Source organism: Epinephelus fuscoguttatus, linkage group LG2 (genome assembly GCF_011397635.1).
Source record: "Epinephelus fuscoguttatus linkage group LG2, E.fuscoguttatus.final_Chr_v1".
In the NCBI taxonomy this organism is placed as follows: domain Eukaryota; kingdom Metazoa; phylum Chordata; class Actinopteri; order Perciformes; family Serranidae; genus Epinephelus; species Epinephelus fuscoguttatus.
This window is the reverse complement of record NC_064753.1, coordinates 35,149,386-35,176,138: the sequence shown is the minus strand read 5'-3', so window position 1 is coordinate 35,176,138 and position 26,753 is coordinate 35,149,386. Positions and strand designations below refer to the sequence as shown.

General features: G+C 40.3%; 1 protein-coding gene across 4 annotated transcripts in view; it reads right to left on the bottom strand.

The window, feature by feature from the left end:
• LOC125878988 (protein diaphanous homolog 3-like) overlaps positions 1-26,753 on the bottom strand; it is a 242,149-nt gene that overhangs the window by 162,428 nt on the left and 52,968 nt on the right. For all 4 annotated transcript variants that reach the window (XM_049560553.1, XM_049560578.1, XM_049560561.1 and 1 more), the window contains 7 exons: positions 26,192-26,310; positions 23,860-23,976; positions 18,480-18,598; positions 18,330-18,394; positions 17,135-17,239; positions 13,803-14,126; positions 11,337-11,451 (listed from right to left, as the gene is read on the bottom strand). In XM_049560553.1, coding sequence (XP_049416510.1) covers positions 11,337-11,451; positions 13,803-14,126; positions 17,135-17,239; positions 18,330-18,394; positions 18,480-18,598; positions 23,860-23,976; positions 26,192-26,310 — 964 coding nt within the window. The remainder of the gene's footprint in view (positions 1-11,336; positions 11,452-13,802; positions 14,127-17,134; positions 17,240-18,329; positions 18,395-18,479; positions 18,599-23,859; positions 23,977-26,191; positions 26,311-26,753) is intronic.

The following is a 26,753-nucleotide window of genomic DNA, read 5'->3' as shown; positions in this document are numbered from 1 at the left end:
AAAAGCAGCTGTGTTCTAAGAGAGAGCAGACAGGAGCGGACAAGTAGAAAGTGATACAAAAGAACAGCAAGGCTTCCCTGTCTCAGCTTCCAGTTAAGGAGCACTTAAAGAGAAACTCCACACTAAATCTTATATGGAGGAAAAGCCATCATTGCACTGAAATCTATGAGCTGAAAGGTGTAAGTGTTGAACCCCTGACCACATCAATGATCACATCTAGGTTGTTATTGTGACCACAGCCAGCTATAATGGAGGACTGCATTGTATTACAACTCCATAGCACTGCTGCACAGTGTGTGGAGGTATGAGGATACCACTATTTGACATAGAAAGCCAGATTATTTCACCAATATCACAAACAAGGACTATAAAATATTGAGTCTAATCGGGTTTAAGTATGTCAACATGTGGTATTAGGTACTAAACTTTTCTTCTCCGTATACATGCTCCCTCTGGCCTCCCTCATCAGTAAATTCCCCGTTGAAATCTGGATGGGCTGTAGTTTTCTCCAACTAAATGCTGCTAAGTCAGAGGCCCTAATCATAGCCACCGACAATATTGCCTTTCGTGTGTCCACGCACTTGGGGTCCTTTAAAGAAAATGTTCGCACCCATCTGAGAAATCTGGGCGTCTTATCTGACCAGTCTATGCATCTCAACAAGCATGTCAAATCCCGACCAATCTTCGATCAGCCCACCAGGAGCTTCTGGTGGTCCCCAGGACCAGACTAAAGACCAAAGGGGACCGGGCTTTTGGGGTAGTGGCCCCAAGGCTCTGGAATGCACTCCCCCTGGCCCTGCGTTCAGTCCCATCTGAGAGCACTTTTCAACAGTAGCTGAAGACTCACCCGTACAGGCAGGCTTTCGCCCACCTATAGCCAACCACCGTCCTCTTCTCATCGTAATTGTTCTTATTCTATGCTTTTACCTTGTTAATTTCTAAATCCTTATTTTATTTTATTATCTTGTATTTTATTGTATTGTTTATTGATGTAAAGCACTGTGCATTCATGCTGTGAAGGGCACTATATAAATAAAGCTTTACTTACTTACTAAACACAAAGTACAGCTGAGGCTGGGTGATATGGACAATATACAGCTGCACAACGTGTAAATGAAAGTTATATAAAATAAATAGGGTTAACATTTTTGCACATAGCACCGGAGCTACAGAGGTTTAAAGGTTTGCAGCACAGGATAAAAACCTATGACTGTAAAGGTATCAAGTCGGTTTGAAACAATTAAAAATCTTTGTGGGGGGGAGTTAAGTCATTTTCCATGGCCTTTCAAATGAATGTAGTGCTGGAAAATGATTTAAATCTTTTTATTTATTTAGGTTATTAATGTTATTCATGCTGAGAGCATCACCAGAGAGGCAGAGGGAGGAAAGGAGCGAGAGACACTGTCCGTGTTATATATGTCTTGTATATGAAACGTCTGTGTTCTCACTGCATTTTTTTTTTTTTTTTTAAACACATTTGTCGCCTGCATCCAGGCGCTGTCTTAAAGTCACACATTACAATAAAACTAACAAGAAGAATGGTGATGTGCTATGATCCACCTCACACACAGAATAGCAGCACAGGGCTGGATTGCAAATGTGCTACTGCGCTAATTTCATTCATCTACCATACCGATTTAGCGTAGCATGTGCAACACATATGTGTCACACTGTAGACTAACTAACAGACAGATTAAACAGAGGAGCAGCTCTGTGTCTCTCTGAGTGTTGATGGAGAACTTGTGAGGGAATGAGTGGGATGCAGCTGTGTGGAGACTGTGAAAGAGGAGAGATGTACACTGGTATACGTTCTGTAACACAACTTGACCATTATATCGCCCAGTGCTCGTTGAGGAATGTCATTAGTTTTGAGACCATACATTTCTTTACCACTTCTCATGGAATTCCATCCAATAGTTGTCAAGGTATTTCAATAAAAACAAAGGTCAGGGAATCACTAAAGTTAGTGGGATTCATCCTGTGGGAAATATGAATCCCTGTCTCAATCCAGCCAATACTTGCTCAAATATTTCACTCTGAAATAAAACTAACACCCTGTTGGTGGCGCTAGAGGAGAAAGTCAGGGGGACCATGAGTGCTTGTTCTAATTTATAGATAAAAATCATTATAGTATATAAAGCAAGATAAACATCTCTTTAACAAATTCAGATTTTCTCATGGCCTCTAAAATCATCCTCTGCAGCTCCAAAATCTTGAGATGTACATTGGTTACATAGAAGCTAATATAATGACCACTGGCAGCAGTGACAAACTAAAAAAAATGTCTATGTCTGATGAAAATCTAAGTGCGTTTCTGAATGTTCATGCACGTAGGTGTTTGTGAAAAGAGCACTTGAGAGAGCGTGTGCACCCAGACAACCCATTTATTTGTACATAGGATGGGTGTCATAATTAACAACACAGAAAGAGACCCTTTCTCTTTAATGAGTGAGGATATGGGAAATCAACACCATTTTCCTGCAGCAACGTACAATCCTATCTGACCACCAGCATTGATTTAGTGTAGCAGGTCACCATTAGACTTGATATATATTCCCCGTCTCTCTCGCAGCGTTTCTCCTTGCAGCATGTGCTTGAGCAGTTAGGTTTGTGTGCATCTATTACTGTGTACATGTATATCAGTGCTTGACATGTATGTATACATGGCAGCCGAAGGCACCTAATTCTGTACGTCATTTATTTTTCAACAAGTTAAGATAAGCCTTTATTGAGCCCTTGGGGGGAATTCAGGCAGCACGAGGGCAGAAATATGTACTGATAAGGAGGTACGTAAAAGAATAATGAGAGGTATGTACAACTAGAAGTAAAAATAGAAACTATACATGAGCAATTAAAGACAAAGTTACAAGGCGAAGTGACAGGTTAAGAGGTACTGTGACAGTGTGGGATGATGTCAAGTCTCGTATTATGTAAAAAGCATATACCAGAATAATATACATGTGATAAAGTATGATACTTAGTGTTGTCTGTATTAATATATCAACATAGTCGAAAAACAATACAGTATATTATGCAGTAAGACAGAAGTCAAAACCACTGTGTGGCTCTAATTTGGGCTGAATAACCTTTCAAATTCCAACCAGTATTCTAATAGACACTGTATAATTATGTACTGCATACTTTTCAGAGTGTACTAAACTACCCAATCAACTAAAATTCTTGCTGCCATGAGTCATAGTACAGCTACATTCGCAGTCTCTAAGGTAAACTGGCAGCACACTGAATTGTTGTTTGAACCCCAAAATTGAGATCAAATTCAGTTTCTCATGTTCATCGCATTTTTATTACCTGTTGTACATCCTTAAAGGTCATTTGGAAAAATAAAAACTCAGCTGTTGCACAGGTTCAAATAAGGATGCAACCAAAGCATTTTAATCCATCTAACTGAGCCCAATTGGGTTTTTATTTAATCCTAACTGGAATGTGAGCTGCTTATAAATGTTGTTCCATTGTAATTTGGAGAAAAATGACAAGAATTTTAATGGTTAAAAAAAAATCCAACCAGAAACGCCACATGTGCAGACATCTGCTGTACTGCTCCTTGCACTTCTCAACATTAAATGGTTATTTTGCTAAGCATGTTCACGTGGCATGGTTATGACTGAAACATATTTGTACTGTGTAATCTTTTCAAAGCCGTGCTTGTTTGTTTTTTGTTGTTTTTTTTCTGGTTTTGCATGATGTCTGTTAATCCCCCTGTTGTGTTCTGGAGGAACTGGACCAATTTATACGTTTTCTCTCTGAAAAATTGTGGTTAATTTGATCAGGTTGTCATAAGGTCCCTTTTCTGGATCTGTACAGGTACATCTGAACACACAAAATACATTTTGATCATTTACTTTTAATTTGGCGTCTTTTATTTGACATTTGAACACTTGTGGTGATCATGGTCAAAAATGACTGGTTATTAGAAATGAGAGGTGAGACTACAATTAATATTTAAAAAACTGAGTTCAGGCACATGCCCCTTCATCAGATGGACACATTTCTTTCCCAAGAAACCCCACATGTGCATGTACATGCACACATGCACACAAACACTCACATCTCACTCCCCTTCTTGGCTTCCATGGCAATCCCCCACAGGAACTACACCTGTTGGCAATCCTCACAAACAACAGCAACATACTTTTCAATAATACATAGGACTTCTCTCACAACTCTGGTATATACAGGACAGTAAAGCTTTTTTGAGGCCTTGCTCACAATTCATTCTGTGGCAGCACAATACCTGAACCATATACTGTGTGTGAGGCTCCTTGTCATATATTTGATCATAACACTGGTGAGGAGGAGAGAGCCTGGGAAACTTGCAGCGAAAATGCACAATATGCTTCATAGGAGTATTTGTTATCATCTTTAGCTCCGTTTCCACCAAACAACTGCCTTTAGCACCAAAAGTAACCCTTCAGACAGGGTACCTAGCATTTCCACCGAAAAAAGTACCCTTAAATGTGGGCGGGGTTGTTGTCACTCACTGCTCCATCCAGCACTCACTGTATTTCCTTCTTTATCAGTCTGTACCTCGTTTATCGTCCACAGAACAGGGTTGCACCTGACATTTTCAGAACAAAATAAAACAGGCTGCAGTGAGAGTCTCTCTCCATGGGATATTTAAAAATAGCAGGTTTGGGGTGTCGGTGGCTTAGTGGTAGAGCAGGTGCCCCATGTACAAGGCTGTTGCCGCAGCAGCCCAGGTTCGACTCCAGCCTGTGGCCCTTTGCTGCATGTCTCTCCCTCTCTTTCTCCCCCTTTCACACTTCACTATCCTATCAATTAAAAGGCAAAAATGCCCTAAAAAAATATCTTTTAAAAAAATAGCAGGTTTGTGCATTTAGTCCTTTTCAGGCAAGCTCAGGTGTTTAGTGTTGCCGTAGCCCACAGGAACAATACTCCACAATGCTTTTTTTTCTCTGAGAGAAGATTAGAATATATGCAGTTCACATAACCCGGTGAAAATTAACATATATATAAACGATTGAAGATCCCCTCATTACTAAAAGCATATTTCATATAAAAACTAAAGTGATGGTCAAAGTTGTCACAGTGAAATTTAAGGTGTGTTGATGGATTCACGTCATCAACCCATACATTGAGTAACATTACAGGTTAAAGTTCCACCTTAAAAATTGCCGGCAGTCGGCCCAGTGATTCAAGTTATTTTTTTCTCTGACTACAGCTGCTGTGAGAGGCAGCAAAACATCCTTTCATTTTATAGTTACAGTTTACTAATAAAACCCTCCAAGGTATGAACAGCAGGTACACGAGTCTCAAAACCAGCAACTCAGCCCCGAGCAGAGTGACCGTCCACTATTGACCAATCAATGGACTGCAGTGTTCACAGCTCCACCTTTTAGTACTGGATCTGTGTGCTAGGTAACCCAACAGAGGGGGGAACAAAAATGGGGATGGTATGGAACAGTTCCATTGGTACCATCCACAACTTTTCACAGTGAAAAACCGAAAAAAGTTTTATATTTTGTTTCCATGTTTGAAAACCAATAACTGACATTTCACCCATTTATCTGCTATCTGGCATGTGACAAAAACAGGACCATTGCTTATGCACACCCTCATTCAAGCTTTCAGCATAGATGACATTCACCTCTAAATTAAAGCTGTTGCCTTGAATAGATTTTAGAGGTGTTTAATCCTCATCTTTCAGGTCGAGGTGTAAGCAGCTATGCAAAGTATTAATGAAACCAACAATACAGTGACAAGATTAATTTGAGGTGGAGTCAAGCCCCGAGGTTATCGTATTTGGTCATGAAAGAGCCACAATATGAGGCCGCAAAGAGAAATGAGTGCCCACAATACAACTCATAAAGGATTGCTCTTGTTTAGAGTAAATAGCCTCAGTAGAGAACATTTAGTTAACCTTAGCTGCTGAATAGAAATCTCTCCACAGTTCTGTCGCCTGATATTACAAAGCCTCATTAACTCATTAAGTGTTGAATGCCTGGTAGTGCTAAGGATAAAGGTAGGCAGAGAAAGAAAGCATCTAATTGAAGCTGAAAGACGACAAGTCTGCGTCAAGGTGATACTTACATTCTGAGGTCTTTACTGGAACACAATTACTATAAAGCCGAAAAAACAAGCAAAGTGAGGCTGATAAAATGGACCACAAACAGACAGGAAACTCAAGGACAAAATAAAGAAAAGAGACTCTCACTCTGGATTACGATCTCTCGTTCTTGTTAGTGTGTCAGAAACAATATTACCATAAAGAACTTCGACAAAAATTTGCTGAATTTTAGAGGGACAGTTTTTTTTTTTTATCTGACTGTTTCTGAAGGACTTGAAAAGCAATTTGCGTACAAAATCGATAGATCTGTGCTGCTATTTGCGGGCCCGATAATTAAGGGTTATTTTGTCAGAGTCAATTAAAGGAACTGATCTTGCCCATCAGTTGTTTTTCACCTGAAAGATTAGGGAAGAAGATTATAAGGAGACAAGTTAAGAACAACCTTGCAAAATAGTTTGACAAAAGAAAGATACTCTTTACGGAAGTCATGTGTAATATTATGAGTGCAGGGCAGGCAGAGTCCAGTGTGTATGCATGACAGTAGTGGAATGAAGGGAAGACAATATGCAGGTTACATTATCAAGGTGTAACCAGAGCAGGCAAGCTATATAAGCTGAGACAAAATGTCCAGTAAAACCCCCTCCCTACTTCTGTCTTCACTTACAAACAAAGAAGAATTGATAGACTGGCCGTGATCAGCTTGCAAGCAGAATGCAGCACAGCTATGCCCGGTGAAATCCAGGGGTTACCGTCAGTATGGCGGAGAAGATAACAAAAATGGGGATTTATTCATCTTGTATTGTGTCTAACTTTAGTGGACCATAACATTTTAGGTATAGAATTATTCTGCGGAAGTGAATACACGACGTGCCCCAGACACAATATTTAGCTCTAAATCCACAAAACCAGCCTGAAAATGAAGGAAATCTACAACAATTGCATCAGAGTAAGAGGGCTGTTGCTCCTCCTGTGCTTACAGGTACTCTACAATTGCTCTATTAGACTAAAAACATAACCTTATAAAGCTTACAGAGTAACACCCTCTCATTGTTTTGTCCCTAATTGAAAGATTCCATTGATGTTTATTGATTAAGACAGGACGTTTACAGGACATTTATATTAAAGGTTTAAGCTAATACGCAGAGACTTGAGAGATGAGCACAGAAATCAACTCATATTATTCAGTATGGTCTTATTTAATTTTGCTCGCTCTGACCTACTTGCACAAAAGTAAAAACACCCATTTATTGCAATTTGCTCACTGAGGAGATGTGTTAAAGTGGCACTGACCCTTTGCCAAAAACCAACATCCCTCTATGAATAGATAAATAGAGGAGCCATAAAGGATATCACCACTGTGAATGTAATGTCTACTTAGTCAAATAAATGTTTTGCTCCTCAAAATTCAGCGATATAAATTCTAGTTGAGTGTGTAGTTCAAGCCTTCTCTTGGCATTATGAATAATAATAATAAAAAAATAATAATAATAACAATCACTGTATTTTTATTTACACTTGATTAAGTCAAGGTCTGCCAAAAACACAGCAGTGATAGTCTCAAAACAAACTGTTCCAGATCCTCATCCAAACTCAGCAGTGTGTGTACAGGATGGTAGAAAACAACAGCACGAGGCACAAACATCACGAAAAGAATAAGGAAGTTTCAAGGGATATAAATGAATATTTAATAAGAAAAACTGAGTGAATGCTGTTTCATACTGTGTCCTTTTTAATGTTTAATGCTGATCCAGATGCTGCTGCTCTTAAGTGAGATGAAACATGATGCTACATGGCTGTGTTAATAAGATGACAAGCCCCACATGTGCATATGCATACACGTACGCTTGCTGACACACAGCAGCAGTAGCAACTGGGTTCAATAGCTCAACCCACCAGTCATGCTGCTATATACAATCTCCGCTGGGACGGGAGGAAACAGGCAGGAACAAAACTAAAAGAATGGACTCGAACCATGAGAAAGGTTTGGTTTAGTCAAATGTTTCATGCCTTTCTCTGCAAATCTAAAATCCATTACCCATGTGCAGTAACAAACCAGACGGTCGGTATACTGCAGAGCAGCAGTGCTTTTGTGTGCCTCCCCATATGATGAGAGGCATGTTTCATGATAAGTGTAAAATAAAATGCTGTGCATGGACGTGTGCCAGCTCTGGGTCATTACCCTAACAGAGAAGTACAATTGTATGCTCGTGGACATCCTTCCCTTGCCCTCTCCAGAGAACACCTGCTTGACTGTCTGTCTACCTGCTTGCCATTTAGATTGCCTCCATTATTCAACACCTCGACGGTGGGGAACAAGGGTGTACTGGTGTGTGTGTGTGTGTGTGTGTGTGTGTGTGTGTTGGTGGGGAGGGGGGGTTGGGGGGGGTCCTTGTGTGCCTTGAGAGGAGCAGCATAGAGTTGTGACAGGTAGATAACACCTGAATGAATAATTCAAATTGGCATGAGCTAGCTGAGTCAGTGACAAGACAAGAAAGAAAAAACAAGACATGTGAATAAATCATCAGAGAAGGGACTAATAGACCACGCACAGGAGAGGACAAGACTGATAACGTCTCATGCTACCTCCTGTTCTAGCTTTAATCATTCCAACAACCTTGTACATGAATATTCCAGATCTTGCCAGCCATACTAATGTGTGAGGATGTAACTGTATGGTGTCTTATCATGTAGCATTACCACCGGGAATAATCAAAATAGCCGTCCTAAATCCTTAACAGCATGGCAACCTTGGGGACTCTGACGCAGCAAGGACTACATACTGCTAACTGATATGTTAGAGGCCATGATCAAACTGCTAAAAAAGGGGGGGAAGATGTGATGTATGACACTACACATGTAGTCTATTCAGATGGAGTTAGGCATGACTCCAATACTGTTGTTCATTTCTTTATGGAAACATATTATCACTAAACTCATAGATATAACCGTATTATGTTCATAGTTTGCATGTCTGACTGCCTGAAATTTACTCAATGTATTTTGGACATTGCTCTCACCTAGGCATGTGCCGGTATGAGATTTTGATGGTATGATAACCGTGGGCAAAAATACCACGGTAATCGGTATTTCTGCGGTAATAATAATAATAATAACAAAACAGGCGTCGTCCTATTTTCGCACTCTACACTTTAAAACGGTAGGTTTGACCGTTAATGAACGACAGCACGTACCAAGCATCTCCTGTCAGTGCAATGCATCATCACACCAGTTGTTTAAATGTGTAATATAAACCCATTAAAAGTAATAGAGCCGTTTCTTAACTTCACAATGGTGACTCCGCCCAGCAGCTTGTTGAGCTCCCCGTTGTTGCGGACAGCCAGCTGCCGGTGACGGGGGATGATACGGGTGTTCTTATTGTCGCAGGCAGTGTTTCCAGCCAACTCCAAGATCTCAGCGGTCAGATACTCCAGCACAGCCGCCAGTTAAACGGGGACACCGGCACTGACACGCTCCGCATAGTTTCCTTTTTGCAGCAGCCTGTGAACACGGCCGACTGGGAACTGGAGCCCAGCACGGGAGGAGCGGGTCTTGGCCTTGGCTCTGGGGGTTCTTTTGATAGCCTAAATGGTCCCACACCACCGACTTCGTCCTTTTCACCGGTGGGAAAAGTTCAGCTTCGCCTCCTCCAGCCATATTTGCAGTTTGCACGTGAGTGGATTTACACTGATTACTGACGTACCGACTGACTGACTGAGGCTGCACGTGCATGATTTCAGAGTGTGTGCCAGTTAAAATGTACGACTGGCACTGAGTTATTTCTGAGTTTTGAGTTCCTGAAGTTCCCATAATGAAACGTAGCATAGGTTACACCTTTACCGTCGGAACGGAAATGGGCGGTTAGTGACACCGTGACATTCTTTTACCGTGGTAAACCGTGATGCCGGTAACTGGCACATGCCTACTCTCACCAGTACATTAGAGTGGACCTAAGATGCTTTTCCATGTATTGTGTCTTATATAGAGTGCTACAATGAAGGACGTTCATAGTGGATGTGGACAAAGTTTCAGAAATATAATGTAAATGCATGTAAAACTATTCCCTGTAAGCAAAAAACTCTATTCTGGCTACAGTATAACATCTTTATATGGTCACCTGCTATGGGCACGCTACTGTAGGTGTGTCTACATTACATAGACTGCACTGCTAAATGAAGCTACATGTCAGAGAAACCTGTTTAGAAGCTTTAATTGGTAATTATAAATGGGGAAAAAAATGCTGCTATTCTCTGTTACAAACATTCTCCGCTAGCAACTACACTATTAACATACATGTAACTACATGCTAACATCAGGGAAATATGTAATCTTGGTTGCTGATGTTGATCATTTCTACCTGATTTCGATGCTGGAGCATGTCCGGTTGCGTTTAGAAGCTATTATGGGTGATTTTTTTTCCAGTAAAAAGTGCCGCTATTTTCAATTACAATCATTCCTCGGCTGCAGTGATGGTGCAGAGGCACCGAGATATGGAAAACCTGGAAACGGTGACCAATCAGAGCAGACTGGGCTTTTTGGGGACATACTGTATGGGGACGTATCCAAAAGAATGTAAATACAGGTGTTCCAGCATAGACCGTATGAGGAAAATAAAGTGGTTTTTTGACCATTAAAGAAGGTAAACATGTTCTCACAGAAACCTGAAATACAAGTATGAACCTGAAAATGAGCAAAAGATATCCTCTCCAAAATACCACATTGGGGATAGCACTGGCCAAAGGAAAAGGAAAGAAATTTATTGCTAATAGTAGCCTAGAGGGTTGGTACAAGCTCACACACTTAACCATATCTTTGTTATGCAATGCTTCTTCAATGAAGACACATAGCCAATTACTCCCAAAGCAGAGATGCATGCACGCGCACATGCATAACACAAAAACAGGAACACTTTCACATTTTTCTTCCCTGTTTAACCACTCCAGCTCAACTGAGAAACCCTGCCATCTTCTTCTTTAGCACCACTTTAAATTTAAGCCAATGTGCTACAGTCATGAGCCAGAAAGTTAGGACAGGGAGAGAAAGTGGAGGAGAAAGTAGAGTGGGGAGAAAAAAGTAGGTGCTAAGTAGAAACATACTGCACAGAATAATGTTTGAATAGAAGTGTGTGGAAATGTCCTGAAAGGTCTCTGCAAAAGCAAAGCTCAGCGCTCATTGCTTTAGAGGTATAATTTAAAACACAAAACAACAAAGCTGTCTCAGAATACATGTGCAGCAGTCAGGTAGATGGGCATTAAATAAATTAAGTATATAAAAAATGTAGTGAGAGTCTGACCTGTTCTTTGTGAGCCAAAAGTGAGAGCAACTCTGCAGAGTAATTCTGGTTTCGCATATTGGTTCTCATCAGCCCGCACCCAGAAACAGCCCTCTGACATTTCCTGGGGACGAATCTGAAAACACACATCCACAGTTCAGCACATAGTTTATTATTTTAAAGATTATAGAGGCTACAGAGGGAAATGTCAATACAAAGAAAACACATCCTTTGAATCAGATATTAGATTTCAAAGCTACAAAAGACTATTCTAAATCAACTTGCTGCTCAACAGTCTTGCAAATTCCCAAAACAAATATGTTAGAACTGTTGCTCTTTATTGTGAATATTCTGAACTACATCCTTTTAAAGCTGCTGCACCCACAGTAAGCTCAATTTACTATGAAGGAGTCTGCACACCCTTTTCCTTCTCTCCTTTTTTAATCTTTTGCTTTAAATACCTTCATTGGGCACAAATAAACATCACGTACCAAGGCGCCAAGTCCAATGTTTTGTTTGGCAATTCTTTGCCAGTTACCATGTTCCATATGATCCTGAGCAGCAGCTGAGTTAAAGTAGAATCCAATGTCCTTATGTTTTAATGCTATATATCAAGTTATTGGTAAATACCGCCTTTCGGGATAGTGTAAAGGAAACACACACACTTGCTACACTGCACAAAATAAGACAGCTTTTAAACCCTAAATTGCGGACGTCGAATCTACAGTTGATTTGTAAAAACAAAAGCCTAAACATGAAATCATATTACCGTAAAACTTCAAATAAAATCCTAGCCCCAATTAAACTCCCAGTCCCTTTTACTAGCCCGGTGTGGCTACGGTTTGACACCTGTCTCAATTAGACGCCTGGTCTGGTTGCCGAGCAGTTCATTTTTCATAGACGTTCTTTGCATGTATAAAAGCAGGTTGTTGGCTACCTCAAATTATGTGTCCATTCCATACCCTGTAAGTTATTCATATTCCTTTAGTCCATAAGGGTCCTCAGATCAAAAGAATCAAAAAGGGTTTTCTGATGGATTGTCTGCTGGAGCTACATCAAATGAATGACTCATAACAGATATATTATCTGGAGCCTAATTTTAGACAAGTAATGTTCCCATCTTTTCCATCTTTGCTGAGCAACACTTTTGTGTGAAAGGAATTAAAGGCATGTCCCAAATAAAGGCCTGTTGATTTCAGTGATTTAAGCAAATAATAGCCTGGGCTACTAATTGAAGTTTTACGGTTGCAGACCTTACACCACAAGCTATGTTGGGCCAACTAAACTTTAACTAAGGCAACTGAGAGTCTATAGTCATGGATGATAAGGACCACAATCTTTAGAGATAATTATTCAATCACAGTGATCAACCAGTTGAAAGTTGTGACACAAAAATGTAGAAAACAATTCAACAAGACACTCCATTAAGAGTAAACAAAGCTTACAACAGAGCAACTGCTGGGAAGCAATCTACATACTGTTCTACGGACTTGGTGGACCACAGTCAGGCTGAAAAGCTTGTGGATATTGGACTTAAGGTCCCATTGGAGTCAGGTAAAATGTGACACTAATGGGCTGCCCCTGTCACCTTGTATCTGCTGTTTGCTAACATAGTAGTTATAAGAAAGTGAAAAGCCAATGGTTTTATCAATGAGCTTCAATCATTAAAATGTTACAGCGTTACCCTCCAAAACTGGCTGAGCCACTTAGCAAGAGTTGGAAGTTTGAAGTCTTATTAGCACAGAAGTTTCTGAACAGCTTTGTCCCAAACACAGCCATATGTGGGGGTCTCATACAGCTGTGCCATAAGACAGATCCTCCTCGTGTCACTTTGCAAATTCAAACATATGGCTTAGCTTGCTGAACACCTGTACAGATGTACATCTGCGATTAAATTATTAATCAAACCACAAACTAATATCACTTGTGCTGTGAACTAATATTTCTCTGCAGAGAACAACATCTGTAGAGGCACCACTAAGGCTGCTCTGACAACAGCATCTGATCATCTGTTATTTTCAATTATTACTTGCTTGGCACAGAGATAGGAAGTTGTTGTTTAATTCTTAGAAAAAACATCTGTACTGTTCAGAAGCTACCAATAAACATCAGGAACAAAGCAGAGAAAGGGGCCACTATAAATACCTGGCCTGAATTTTCACTTTCTTGTTGCAAACTTTTTTGTTTAACGATAATCCAGCACATTGGGAAAACATCTCCAACATGTCTATCTCTCTTCATACTGTAGATCACTCAATATAGAAATCTGCAATACTACCAAGTGTCAGTTTGAAGATACACCTATAAAATCTACTCAAATAGCCTTGAAATAAACTCAACATTTGTGAAACTTCAAGTGTTGACTTTGTTCACTTTGTCAGTGACATGTTGAGTCAGCTCACTAGTATTTATAAGTTACTGGTATTTTAGACGACACGGCATGGAAATGGAGGTGGTTTAATATTAGAAACACTTGCAGTGTCTTACCTTTGACCAGTTGAAGCGCTTCATGGAGGTCTCAGGCTTGAAATCCTTCTTAGGCCTGAGGCCATAAGGCAGCGCATGGTGGGTTGGGGAACCCAGACCACCTCCGAACCCCAGAGGGGGTGGAGGGGGGGCACCGAATGGAGGAGGCACTCCAGGTGGGGGAGGTGGAATCGGACAACCTGGTAAAGGAGGTGGAGGAGGTGGAGGAGGAGGAGCTGGCATCCCTGGTGGTGGACCAGGGGGTGGAGGCCCAGACGGTAATGCTGAGGGAGACAACCCTTGTCCAGCATGGGGAGAGGAGAGACCCACAGGTACAGCTCCAAACTGGAAAGGCAGGGGAAAATAAATAAATAAATAAATAAATAAGCAGAAGTCATACGCATAAATTACAAAAATAACGGACACAATTATTACATCAAAACTCAAAAAGTAGCCTAAGATTAAAGAAATGGTCCCGTAACAACAGCATGACCACTTAAGTGCCCCGAATGTGGAAGTACAATTGCCCCTGAGCTAGACAATTAAATACAAGGCTGAAGCTACGTTCTTTACTATTCTTACAAAATCTCAATCACCGAATCCCATTTTGTTATACTGACGAATATTATCAGTGTGGCTAAATCATAAAGGTCCTGTGTGTAGGATTTATGGGGATGTATTAGCAGAAATAGAATATAATATACCGAGTGTGCTTTCTTCAGTGTATAATCACCTGAAAATAAGAATTGTGTTTTTGCTATCTTAGAATGAGCTGTTTATATCTACAAAGGAAATGGTTCCTCGTCCGCAGAGTCGGCAATGTGGCGTTGCCATGTTTCTACAGTAGTTCAGAACTGATAAATCAAAGGCTGGCTCTAGATAGGCAAGTCACGTTTACGCATTGGCTACCGCAACTGAAAACTGCTTTATTCAGTTGAAATCACTTTTTGTTGTTGTTGCGTTGTTGTTGTTGTCATTTTGTTTTTGGAGTGACTAATTCGACATCTTACACTGTTCCTTTAAAGAAATACTAAATAACCATTTGTATACCAATTACTCATCGTGTGTTACATTGAATTTCTGAAGAAGACGTTTTTTTGGACTGAGGATCATGTACAGCAAAACTATTTTAAACATCTGACTACAAACTCTCACACAACTCGTGCAGTATGATCTAAGTCTCATGTATTCAGTCATATGCTCAGTGCTTTCTAACATGTTGCATTACCTTGCCGTCAGCCCTTTCCAACAAGGACTAAAACTGAGACTTATCAGGGCTTTCACTTTCAGTCCCACTCAAAAAAAGCTGACGGCAAGGTAATGCAATGTGTTATGGAAGCACTGAACATACGACTGGGTATGTGAGACTTGGATTATGCTGCATGAGTTGTGTGAAAGTTTGTAAACAGATGTTTTAATGTAGTTTTGCGCTCGTTAAATGTGGTTCCAAACGACTTTTATCAACAATTTATCAACAATATTTGCTGTTTTTGGATTCTCCATTCACTTTCAGCAGGCGAGGAAAACTTTTTTCATGAATTTAGTGCAACACTCTGTAACTATTTCCAATTCCAATTCCAACTAATTTCCAAATGGTCATTTGGGGGTGAACTATTTTTTCAAGGCTTAAGAAAACTATAAAAAAAAATTCATTATGGAGTCATACTGTTGCACTGATGATGATACTTGTTACGAAAATAAATTAACTCTTAATTGTGGTCTCTTTAGGGGATTCATACGTAATAAAATGATAATACAACACCAGCACCACCAGCACTATTTTTTTTAACCACTTTGCTGAAGCTCGGTGACCAACAAATAACACTATGGTTTGTACTGGACAGGAGTAAATGAGTGTAACTGTGTGAATGTACTGCACAAGCTACATATCCAAGTAAATGTAGTATCAGCCCCTTCATATTCCTTTATCTAAACAGTAGTGTGAACCCCTTATATAATCTTTATCTACTTATTTAATGATGTAACAACTAATCCAGCCATTACCATAAATTGCCTTTTCACAGCACTTATGAAGCGAGGTATAAATCTTGTTTTCAGCCAGTCAGAAGGACAAATCATGTTTTGCAGTAGCTGTCTTTCTGCTTGCCTTCTCTCCAGAGTTTTTTTTAGCTTGGTTCCAGCAAATATTACAAAATTACAGAATATTTTGCTGGTTGAAAGTAGTGGATTTTCTGCAGAGTTTGAAACAGTGCTTGAGAAACCCTTCCCTGGATAAAAACAAATAGACGGTGAATTCACATTGCAAAGAAAAAAAGAACAGAAACATGAGTGAAACTGTGGAGGAAAAAAATAAAGTGGGAGCAGACGAATTACAGCATCTGCCAAGTGTGTCGCACAGTATGCTTTCCTCTCTAACACCACTGTGCTACGGATAACGGAGGCGTGTTTTCTCATCCATCCAACAGAGGCCAAATGCTCATAAACAGTCCAGATTCTGTCCAGAACCTTCCCACAATGATTTGTTTTTTTCCAAAGCTGAAAATCAAATGTTATAACCGGGGCTACAAAGTTTCGTAAATTGTATCATACAGAGCAAATGGCTTATTGATCCATGCACCAGTTTTAGATTAAAGACGCACACTAAAGGTCAGCCCTGGGCCCCTTGCTCTGCCACCGCCTCTGGAGGGAAGAACTCCTTTGATGAATTAACAAGTGTGCGAGTGAGCGTGTGTGTCAGGGAGAGCCGGACTGACACATACAGATAAAGACGGCGGGACAAAAATGTGTGTGTGTATGTACTCACATTGGCTAAATGTACCGCCGTCACTTGAACCAAGGTACTATTTGAGTATTCGCTCTGTGTTTGCTCACTCAAATTGAAAAATTATCGGGAAAATAAAAAGGAAGTTCTGCTCTCCTCTCTGAGTGTGTAGTTATCTTGCAGTGCCAGGGCATGGGAGCAACTCTCTGGAGTGTTAGGGGGGGTTGAAAAGAGACCCAGTAGTGAGGTTGAAGGGGGTTGTCAGAATAAATTGCTTTTAGAACAATTTCCTCTTATGGGATAAAGATCTGAGAATCTGAAATGGCCAACATGGAGGACTGGTCAGTGTTCTCATTAGACTTAGTGTCAGCTAGCCAGTAGAGAAGCCTGCACGTCAACCCAAACTGCAGGCTCCAGTGGATAAAACCCCCATCCCAACCTCCATCCCGCACCCCAAAGTAACAAGAACATCCCATAGTGGAAAGTAAGAAAATAAAGTTGCATTGCCAGTCAGATTCAGAGGAGGTTGTTGGGTAATCAAATCTAGTGTTTTCGTACATTTTACACCCCAAAAGAATCAACACAATTTACAAGAAGCGACATTAAAAACAAAGATGTATCAGTCATTTACCTGGGACCTGAAGGCCTGCAGCTCTGCTTGGAGTTCTGCTATTTTTTCGTCACACTTAACCAGCTGAGCTTGTGCCTCCTGTCTGCTCAGAAACTCCTCGTCAAACTGAAAAGAGAAACGCATATGTAAATAACGCACTAGCACCCACTGGTTTTAAATTGATGTAACTAGGAATTAACATGAGCGGTATTTGCTGAAATTGTTTACGTCCAATGGTGTGATTGTGTGTGTGTGTGTGTGTGTGTGTGTGTGTGTGTGTGTGTGTGATTATTTTATATAATCAACAGTCATTTTACCTTGATTACCTTCATTTGCTGATTGATTTTCAACCTTTCGCCAAACAGCCATTCATTAATAAAACCTTTTAAGTACCATACACACATGCCAATCAGTGAGCCCATCCTTTTCATCAGGATCTACAACCTGCTGCTGATACTACTTAAATTAATCACAGCGGCCAATCCATTTGACCTCATGCATTTCACAAGCATGTGTGTGTCAGACTGTGTGTGTGTGTACATTGTGATTAAAATTTTAAAGGTTTTTCTTTCCTTTTTTTTTGCTCAAATTTGTTGTAGTAAGATGCATTTACAAACCCCTTTTTTATTTTTCATCTCAGCTACAGACATAAAAAATGGACCTTAATGCAGTAGCTCGAGCTGAAACTTATCGTTTATCTATAGTGATATGGGAGGAACAAGTTTTGCTATATCACTGTTCTCAAAGTCTAAAAAAAAAAAACTATAGCATATGAATAATGTTAGACAACAAAACTCTTTATCTTCATCACAAAAATGATTCTTTTATTGTAATATTTTAAGTCTGATTATTATTTCATATCAAGACGTTATATCCTGTGATGTTCATTTTAAAAGACCTTTTTTTCTGTCTGTGGAAAAGCATCAGAGAACATTTTAACCAAATTTTCTGCTAAGTAATGACTACAAATTTACAGTATGTTTGGCTCTCAAGTTACTGCTATGATCTTGCATTATCATCTTTATTAAACAAGCTCCCGGGAACTGTCAGTGTTCTGTTTACTTCACAGTTAATGTTTTGTTCTCTAAACAGATGCAATTTTATAGAACAAATTAGAATAAATGCCCGCATGCCTTAGTGGGCTTTGTTTTGGCCAGGTGCTGTAGTTGATATGTAGTGGGATGATAATCTAAGTTGCTTTTTTGTCAATACTTGCCTTCTGTGCGAGTTCTGAGGCTCTCTGTTCATACTCATCGGTTCGAGCTTTTTCCACACACACCTCTGAAAAATAAAACAGAATGGAAATCATTTATGTCTTACTGAAATATCTGTGATGCAAATCAACTGCCACGGGAGTGTGACTTGCCTAAGAGGTGGCTGAAGTCCACATCCAGGCGCTTGCGGTAACTGAAGTCTGGATCAGTGCCACTACGGTGGAGCACAATTTGAGACACACACTCCTCAATGATCTTGAAGTACTGGGGCCTGGGAGTCAGGGAAAGTGAGACAAGAGAGACAGCGACAAAAAGACAGAGTGGAATAAAAAACAAACATCATTTTTATTTGAATTTGTTTCATTCTTTTGCTCTGTCGTGTGTATGCATTTGTACAAGAGCTGTTATCTGGACAGTTTGAGGTGTGAGAGGAACTGTCTGCAGGGTAAGTGAGAAAGTCTAAAAGAAATGTGGCACATCACAACAACTGTTACAGGTATGCCTGTGCAACCAACCAGTCATTCATAATAGATACCAGAGATTCTAAACAAAACAGGAGGCTCCAAGTCGGAGCTACTTACCATCATGATGTATTAGCGAGTCAAATCAAAGCCTGATGTTCATACAACAGGTGCAATTTGAGCTGACACTGAGCATCACAATACATTTTACATGCTCAAACAACGTCATTAAACCTGCTGATATCAGAATCAGGTTTATCCAGATTTTTTACACATCCTTCCCAAACATCAAACCCCAACTCCCACCACACCAGATATTCAGAAGGAAATTGGTGGAAACATCCATAATAGGGGAGGGAAATGGACAGGAAAAAGAGAAACATTTAACAAAATAAGACTGATGGGGCTTGACAGAGGACAGAAGAGGGGCAGAAACTGTGCTCCCAGTAAACAGATACACCGATCAGCCAAAAAATTAGAACCACTGTCGGGTGAAGTGAGTAACATTGATCATCTTGTTACAGTGCAATGTTCTCCTGGGGAAGTTTTGGTCCAGAAATTCATGAGGATGCTACTTGATGCGCTTCACCCACCCAAACACCTCTACAGATCACTCCTCATGGCCGATGGCAGTGGCCCCCCAGCAGGACAATGCACCATGCCACACTGCAGAAACTGCTCAGGATTGGCCCAAGGAATGTGACAAAGAGCTAAAGGCATCAACCTGGCCCCAATATTCTCCAGTCCCCAATCTGATCGAGCATCCATGGGACCTACTGGTACCTCGGAGGCACCCCTAATCCACAGTGGGGCCTCCCTGGATCGGACTTGTCTCTGACCTCTGAAAAGTGTCCCGTGGTGGTGTGACTTCGGCTCATTTGAGACTTGTCAGTTGTGAGGTGGGGTACGGCACTTCCCAAGATGCTCAATCAGATTGGGGTGTGGGAGATGTGGAGGCCAGGTTGACACCTTGAGCTTTTTGTCACGTTCCTCAGGCCATTCCTGAGTAGTTTTTGTGGTGTGGCATGGCGCATTTTCTGCTGTAGATGCCACTGCCATCAGGGAGTACTGTTGCCGTTAAGGGGGGTTACGTAGCCCACAGCAGTGTTTGGGTGGGTGGAGGGCGTCAAGTGGCATCCACATGACTGCCATAACCAAAGGTCTCCCAGCAGAACATTGCATTGTAACAAAATAGTCAAGGGTACTCACTTCACCTGTCAGTGGTTTTAATGTTTTGGCTGATCGGTGTATACTGAATATATTCCACAAAAAATATAGCAAATGAAAGCATGCTGAAGTAGCTTTTTTTCAAGAATGTATGTTTTTTATGAGGATATATGATGTTACACAAGTTCAGGGTCTTTTAGTTTCTTTAGAACAACTAAAACTTAAAAACAGTCATTTATTTACCACTTACAGCTTAAGAACTACTGCTCCGATGGTACTGAACAATGGGAATACACAGCAGCCTATTAGCAGTTGCTGAGTAATTGCAGTTAAATTGTTTTAAATGGCTCCGTTGAATGCATTGATCACAGAATAACCAAGGGCATGCCACAATAAGAGCAAGGAGATATAATGCAACAACAGATGACACGCAAGGCTGGGGGCCACAGCACCACTGCAAGTTAAAGGGAAAGTGTTGGTTTGATCTGCTCATTATCTTACAACAATGCCACTGAGAGCCTAAATCCCTTCTCCACCAAATCATTAACTAATACTTTGAGACGTATAAACAGGGACACTGCGTTCAACCTCTTCCTATAAAACCAGACTCAAACCGATGGTATGAATACCATGTTCATGATTTTGAAGGTGAGCTGAACGATGGAATCGCCGTCTGAATGAAGATGAAAATATTAACAATCAAATGGAATAAGGCATGCTGCCAGTCAAGCTGTTCATGTTCCTTTCATTACTCTCTGACGATTAGACCTCTGTGTAAAAGGGGTCTATATATACTCTTAACATCAAGGGTACCAAGAATTAAATAAAGATCACTTCACCAGTCAGTCAGGAGACACACAGTGCATTAAAAGGATCACATTCAGATCTCATGTGCCGATGGTGAAAATTAATTACATCAAGGGTGTGGAAGTGCCTGAGGATAAGTTGCAAATGTCTTCTTAAAAAATGCTTGAAGGCGACGAAAAACAGTCTGAAATGCTACACCATATGGTATAAGAATGAGGGGGAAAATATGCCAACCTGCCATTTATTTACGTATACTGACGACGTAATAATCAGTAATATATACAGTGCGTACAAGAATGTGTCTAGGGATTTTCCCCAAGGACATGTTAATGAGAATAAAATGAAAATCGGAGCTGAAAAACAAAAGTTATTGCCAATGTCAGTCACAATACTTGTGTACCTATGTATATGTGTATCTCTACAGTAAAGCACTGAAAGCTATTAGCAACCTCGGTCCAGGAGATCGAATGAAATCTTGCTTGCATGACGACTGTAGCAATTAGTTTGATTAAAATAATGTTGATGACCTCTTTATCAATTTAATCATCCTTTTGGCCACAGAATGTGAGAGTGGCCATCACAATTTCCAAGTCCTATCTTGATAAGATTTTTATTTAATCATAACATAAACCTGTTTGACTTACATACTTGAACAAGCAGAGGTCAGATTTTTGCTTTACTGTTCATCTTTTAACACAATATGCTTTCAAGAAAAAAGGCTTTTAGGATGTGTTTGACATCCATAATGTTGTCTCAGTTAATGAGTTACCCGAGTCTAAACTTCCACACATCCAATTAAGAGCAGACGAGAGCCACGTACATAACCCTAAACTCTGGTTGCAGCTCAGAGCAGAAAACACACTGATTAATTTATTCTTTAAGGGTTCTGTATGTGACATTCAAAGAATTAATATAGCAGCAAATCACTATTTGCTGAGTAGAGATACAGTGGAGTAATAGAGTGCCCAAGGGATGATGTTTTTCTGTAGGCCGTCGCAGAATTAGCATCGCACTGGTTCCCTCGTTAAAAAGCCTATGGGATTTTTCAATTGGATTTTGGCTTATTGTCGGAAAATAAGCTCTGTGGCAAACAAATGTTTATGATACTTACACGTTTTGTTCAGCAAGATAATCGTCACAAATGAACACCACTTTCATGATTACTGAAGTCTAAATGCAGTTGCCAAGAGTAAAAGCTGACGCTAGGCTATAAGGAAACTACATTATGGTCGCACTCTCTAATGTCACCACCACAACAAGACTGTAAAGCCGTGTTCTGTAAAGCCATGTTCTGTAAAGCCGTGTTCTGTAAAGCCGTGTTCTGTAAAGCCGTGTTCTGTGTGATGACGCTCTGTTGTCTCATTATCCACTTGTTAACAACTGCCTTTGTTACAACACACAGAAGCTTCAAAGTTCACAAGTGGGGTGTTTACTGACAGATTTTATGTCGTAGAACGAAACAGGAAAATCTCTTAAGCTTGATTTTATTTCAGGCATCTAACCAAAAACCCACTGACTTTGAGGTGAGGGATCCAGGAGTGGTAATTAATTTCCGAGTTTCAGGACTAATTCCTGGGGCACTCTATTGCGTCCTGAGCAGGGAATAAAGTCACGCTCCCTCTTTGTGTGTTGTAATCCGAGCTTCTCTGTAATTTGTCGTGGTAAGTCAGTCCAGACGCGTGTGCAGGTTAGTGCATGCGTGTATGCCACTGGCTCGTGCGTCGCCTATCACCGCTTTGCACTGTGTTCACGGCTGATAACAGGACGGCCTCATCGGAAGTGTATTTCCCAGCTTCAAGTCCCTTCCCTGGACACTGTTGCTGTTGTTTAGCACTTTATGGGGTTAGCCTCATTAGCTGCTAGTCACCGGCTTAATGACCATGTTAAGAACTGTGTGCAGACAACTCATATGCTCTGAATTTTGCACAGAGCCCCTTTTAACCCTTTAAGCTTTTGTTCTTTTGCATTTTCAGGCTCCAAAAAAGACACCACTTCCTAAACTCTTTAAATACGGAGTTTGCTCTTAATAGAGCATGTGGAGGAATCCCAAAATTGACTGGCCTGCTGTGCCTTGTTACCGCTGCTGAGCTATTATTGGAAGGTTATTTTCGGTGGAAGGGTTTAGTGACTGGTTAATTGACTAACTGTGTCAGCAGCAGATTCCAGTGGCAGACAATAAAATAAAACACTGATTTGTTAGCCAATAAAGCATAAACTACATAAAATATAACTGTGAATCTACGAGGTTCAGCTGGTTCAGCTGCCAGAAGATAAAAAAAAGATTGTGCAGCCTAGACTCACTATTGTTAGTGAGAGCTGAACGCGTGGAGGGTGGTGTGGTTTTTGTGTGTACAGTAATATTCTCACGCTGTTACTAATGCTTACAAAATAGATGGCAGCAATGTTGGCAGTCATATCACCGATGTTAACATTTCATAATGCTTTCACATAAAGAAAACTAATCAGACAGAGCCAGAGCAGAGTGCCAGACACTTTAGGTGTTGTTTTTTGGGTGGGAGAAAAACTGCAGGTGATGCATTTCATATTCTTCAGATTAGAGCTCCATCTTTTGATCAAGCCAAGGTTTAACTCACACCCAGCTGTGAGTGAACCAACATAAAATAAGCCTTTGAAAAGTACCATTAATAGGAGATGAGATATACTCTGGAGCCATGGTTGCTATAGATGGACTGGAGATGAAAGAAAACGCATTCTCTTTGTTAGCCAATGTCATTGAGAGGGTTTAAGGCAGAAGGAGTGAGACCTCCGCAGAACATAAGCTCTTCAGCAATCTACATCATTACCAGTGTTCAAAAGCTGCTTAGACCTTTACTTGTGGGTGCATTCGGCTAAGATGAGAGATTAACATGCTATATGTCAGTCATCATTATTAAGTTATATCACTGTATACTCCAAGAGCAGACCTAATGAAAACAGCTCATTAAAAAAAATAAATAAATAAATCACAGAAAGTCAAACTCACAAACATGCAGGGGACACACTGAGGGGAGGAAATGAGAAGTAGGAAACTGCACGCTTCATTGCACTTTAGATAATTAATGCCTTGTGTGTGTGTGTGAGTGCTGCTGATTTTTACCTGACCAAGTAGTCATTGCGTATAAGCATCAGGTGCTGCAGTATAGAGAGGAAATAGGGCTCTGCACTGCTGTCCTTCACCATGCTCTGCACAATACTGAACACATCACCCACATCAGTGCGGAGAGTCAAGGACTTGTACGTAAACTGAAACACTGCATTTTCACATAAAAAAGTAGAGGTCACTGAAATAAAAAAGAAATGAAAGACTTGCGGATTTTTGAGGATAACTGATCTCAGCTGGATGGCATGAACATTTCAAAGGTACTGTATAGCCACATTTTCAAGAAACAAACATTGGATTAAAACGTAGACTCATATGTTTCTTGTATCCAGTTTGTATCTACATATGATTAAATACATGTACACCTGGTATTAATATGTCTCCAGTGTCTTCATTGAGATCTCTGATCAGCTCAAACGATCCAATTCAGTCCAAACAGGACCCGCCCCTACCTGTCAACAAGGGTGTGCCATTCATCCATATCATCTCGTTCACAATAATATCAGTCTATTTTTAACATCATATGAAAAATTCATATCGTGATACTCGTGATATTATGGCTTGTTGACATATTGATGTCATACTGTTACCTATGGCAACAACAAGCATGGCTGAACACAAAATTAGGCTATTAGCAACTCTGCTGTGGTTCCAAAAAGAGGAGCAGCTCCAGTCGTGTGGAATAAACTGTGACTTCTTTACGCCTGGGTGTCCTGAATGTTTAATGCACAGCCCCGGATTTCTTAGACTCTTTTAGCGAGTTACCATGAGTTACCCTCCCTGCAGAGGGAACTCATTCAGCGGATCAACTGGCAGCAGCACAGCGTATATCCCTCTCCTTTCTCACCGTGCGCCCAATGGAGTCCGTGTCGTCAAGCGATTAAACCTTTGATAATGTAAACCGACGTGATGACAAAAAATTACAGATATGTGAATGTGCGATAGGTATCGTTGCAGTCTGTCACAGGTTACAGCGTGATTATTAAATGGAGGAATGGCAGAGCACAAAGGTCCAGGTAGAAAAAAATATTTTGAATATTTAAAGGCATGTAAAACTATATCACTTATTTTGTTGAAATTCTAGTTTCTTAAATTAATAATAAAATATTTTTTCATGAATCTGTCATATCATCAAGAATATTGTTATCTCAAAAATACCCTGAAATACCATGATATTATTTTAGGGCCATATCGCCCACCTCTATTGTCAAAAACTATAATAAATGACACAGGGTGTCTGCAGATATCAGACACTTAAATTCAATGCTTTTAAAGACCATTTCAAGATAATTCTCAGCCATATTAAAGACTGATTTTTGGACAAGTATAAAAGTAAGACGTATATATATAGGCACCTTGTAGAAGTAGGTTTTATGTCAGAATAAGGTTATTAGAGTGAGTGAGGTTAATCTACATAATGCCAACAGGTAAGTGTAAACATAAAGTAAAAAGACATTGAGGTTCAGTGATAGGTTTAATGATTTGTAATATCAGAATTGTGGACTTTCATGCAGAAGAGCGTGACTCATTTTGACAAAAAGAAATAAAAGATGAATATATTAAATTAGATGTGTGGCAATTAAGACCTCACAAATTCATATATTAGACAATTTAATGACTTTTATGGCCTTCTATTTATTAAAGAATTGATTTTAGGACATTTTAAGACTTTTAAGGACCTGCAGACACCAAGTGATCGCAGTATATATACATTTACAATTACATAGGGTGCACATCATGATACTGTTGACAGTTTTAAAGAAAATACTGGCATAAAAATAAGGCAAATATTTTAAAAAATCTCCACGGGTCCATAGTTTATTTTGTTATATAGGCCAGAGCCAGTCAGGGAGATTTAGAAAGCAACAGCGAGGTCAATAGGGGTGGCCTTGTTGATTGTAAAGACAGTGATCTATGCAAGGAATTCATTACAGATGAGGGAGACACCTCATTATTGTTAGCATCAGTTGCGAGAGCGACTACCACGCACCCAGACAGCTTCTGTGACAGGTGAGGGAGAGCTGCTGCTACCTGGCTGGTTTGGAGCAGTCTCACACAATTACATATTTCCACCCACATAGTTGTTGTTGTATGTGGATTGGAAATAAGATTGCAATGTGCTGACAATGTGTCCCTGACCACCTCCGAAGGTGGTTTGGCTAATTGGATTACAATCCGTCCTCAATGCCTTTTGGGTACATCTACACCTGTACTTTCATGTGATCAAGCGCTCTCCGATTGCAATCGATTATCCACAACACATTTCAATACAAGGTGTTCAAATGCTCTTAGTGTTACATGTGTCTGTTTGTTAAAGTGAAAAGGATATTCCAGCTCGCTCTTGATGTCTTCCAGCCTGTGAGAGAACTCTATCATGTCCTCTTCTTTGTGCTCCTCGAACACCTTCAGCTGAATGTCAAGGGCCTCGTTCCTGATGGTTGTCAGTTGCTACAGATGGATTAAGGCAGGGAAAGAAGAAAAGGTAGAACAGATTAAAAGAGATAAAGAATTAAGCAAATAAATCAAAAAGAAAGGCTTAAGACCCTGTCTGACATAAGCACCAAAAGGGAGGCATGAAGCCAAGGTAAAGACGGGGAGCTCATTCTAAACGCTATTACTCATCATGATAAGCAGGTGTGGGGACCGGCTTCTCTTTTTAATTTATTTGTTTTCTTGGCACCTACAACAACCAATGTTTGCAACAGATAAACATGTTAGGTAGATGGTATAAAAGCCAGTGGGATGATTATTAGCCAGGGCACCAGAAACTTTATTGGTTTCTGGGTGCTGGCACAGACAGAGGACGTGCAAACTCTCCTCTGTGTTTCATAAATTAACAATATTTCACTGAAGTGGACAACTCATTTAAATATTAATACAAGGTGTGTGCG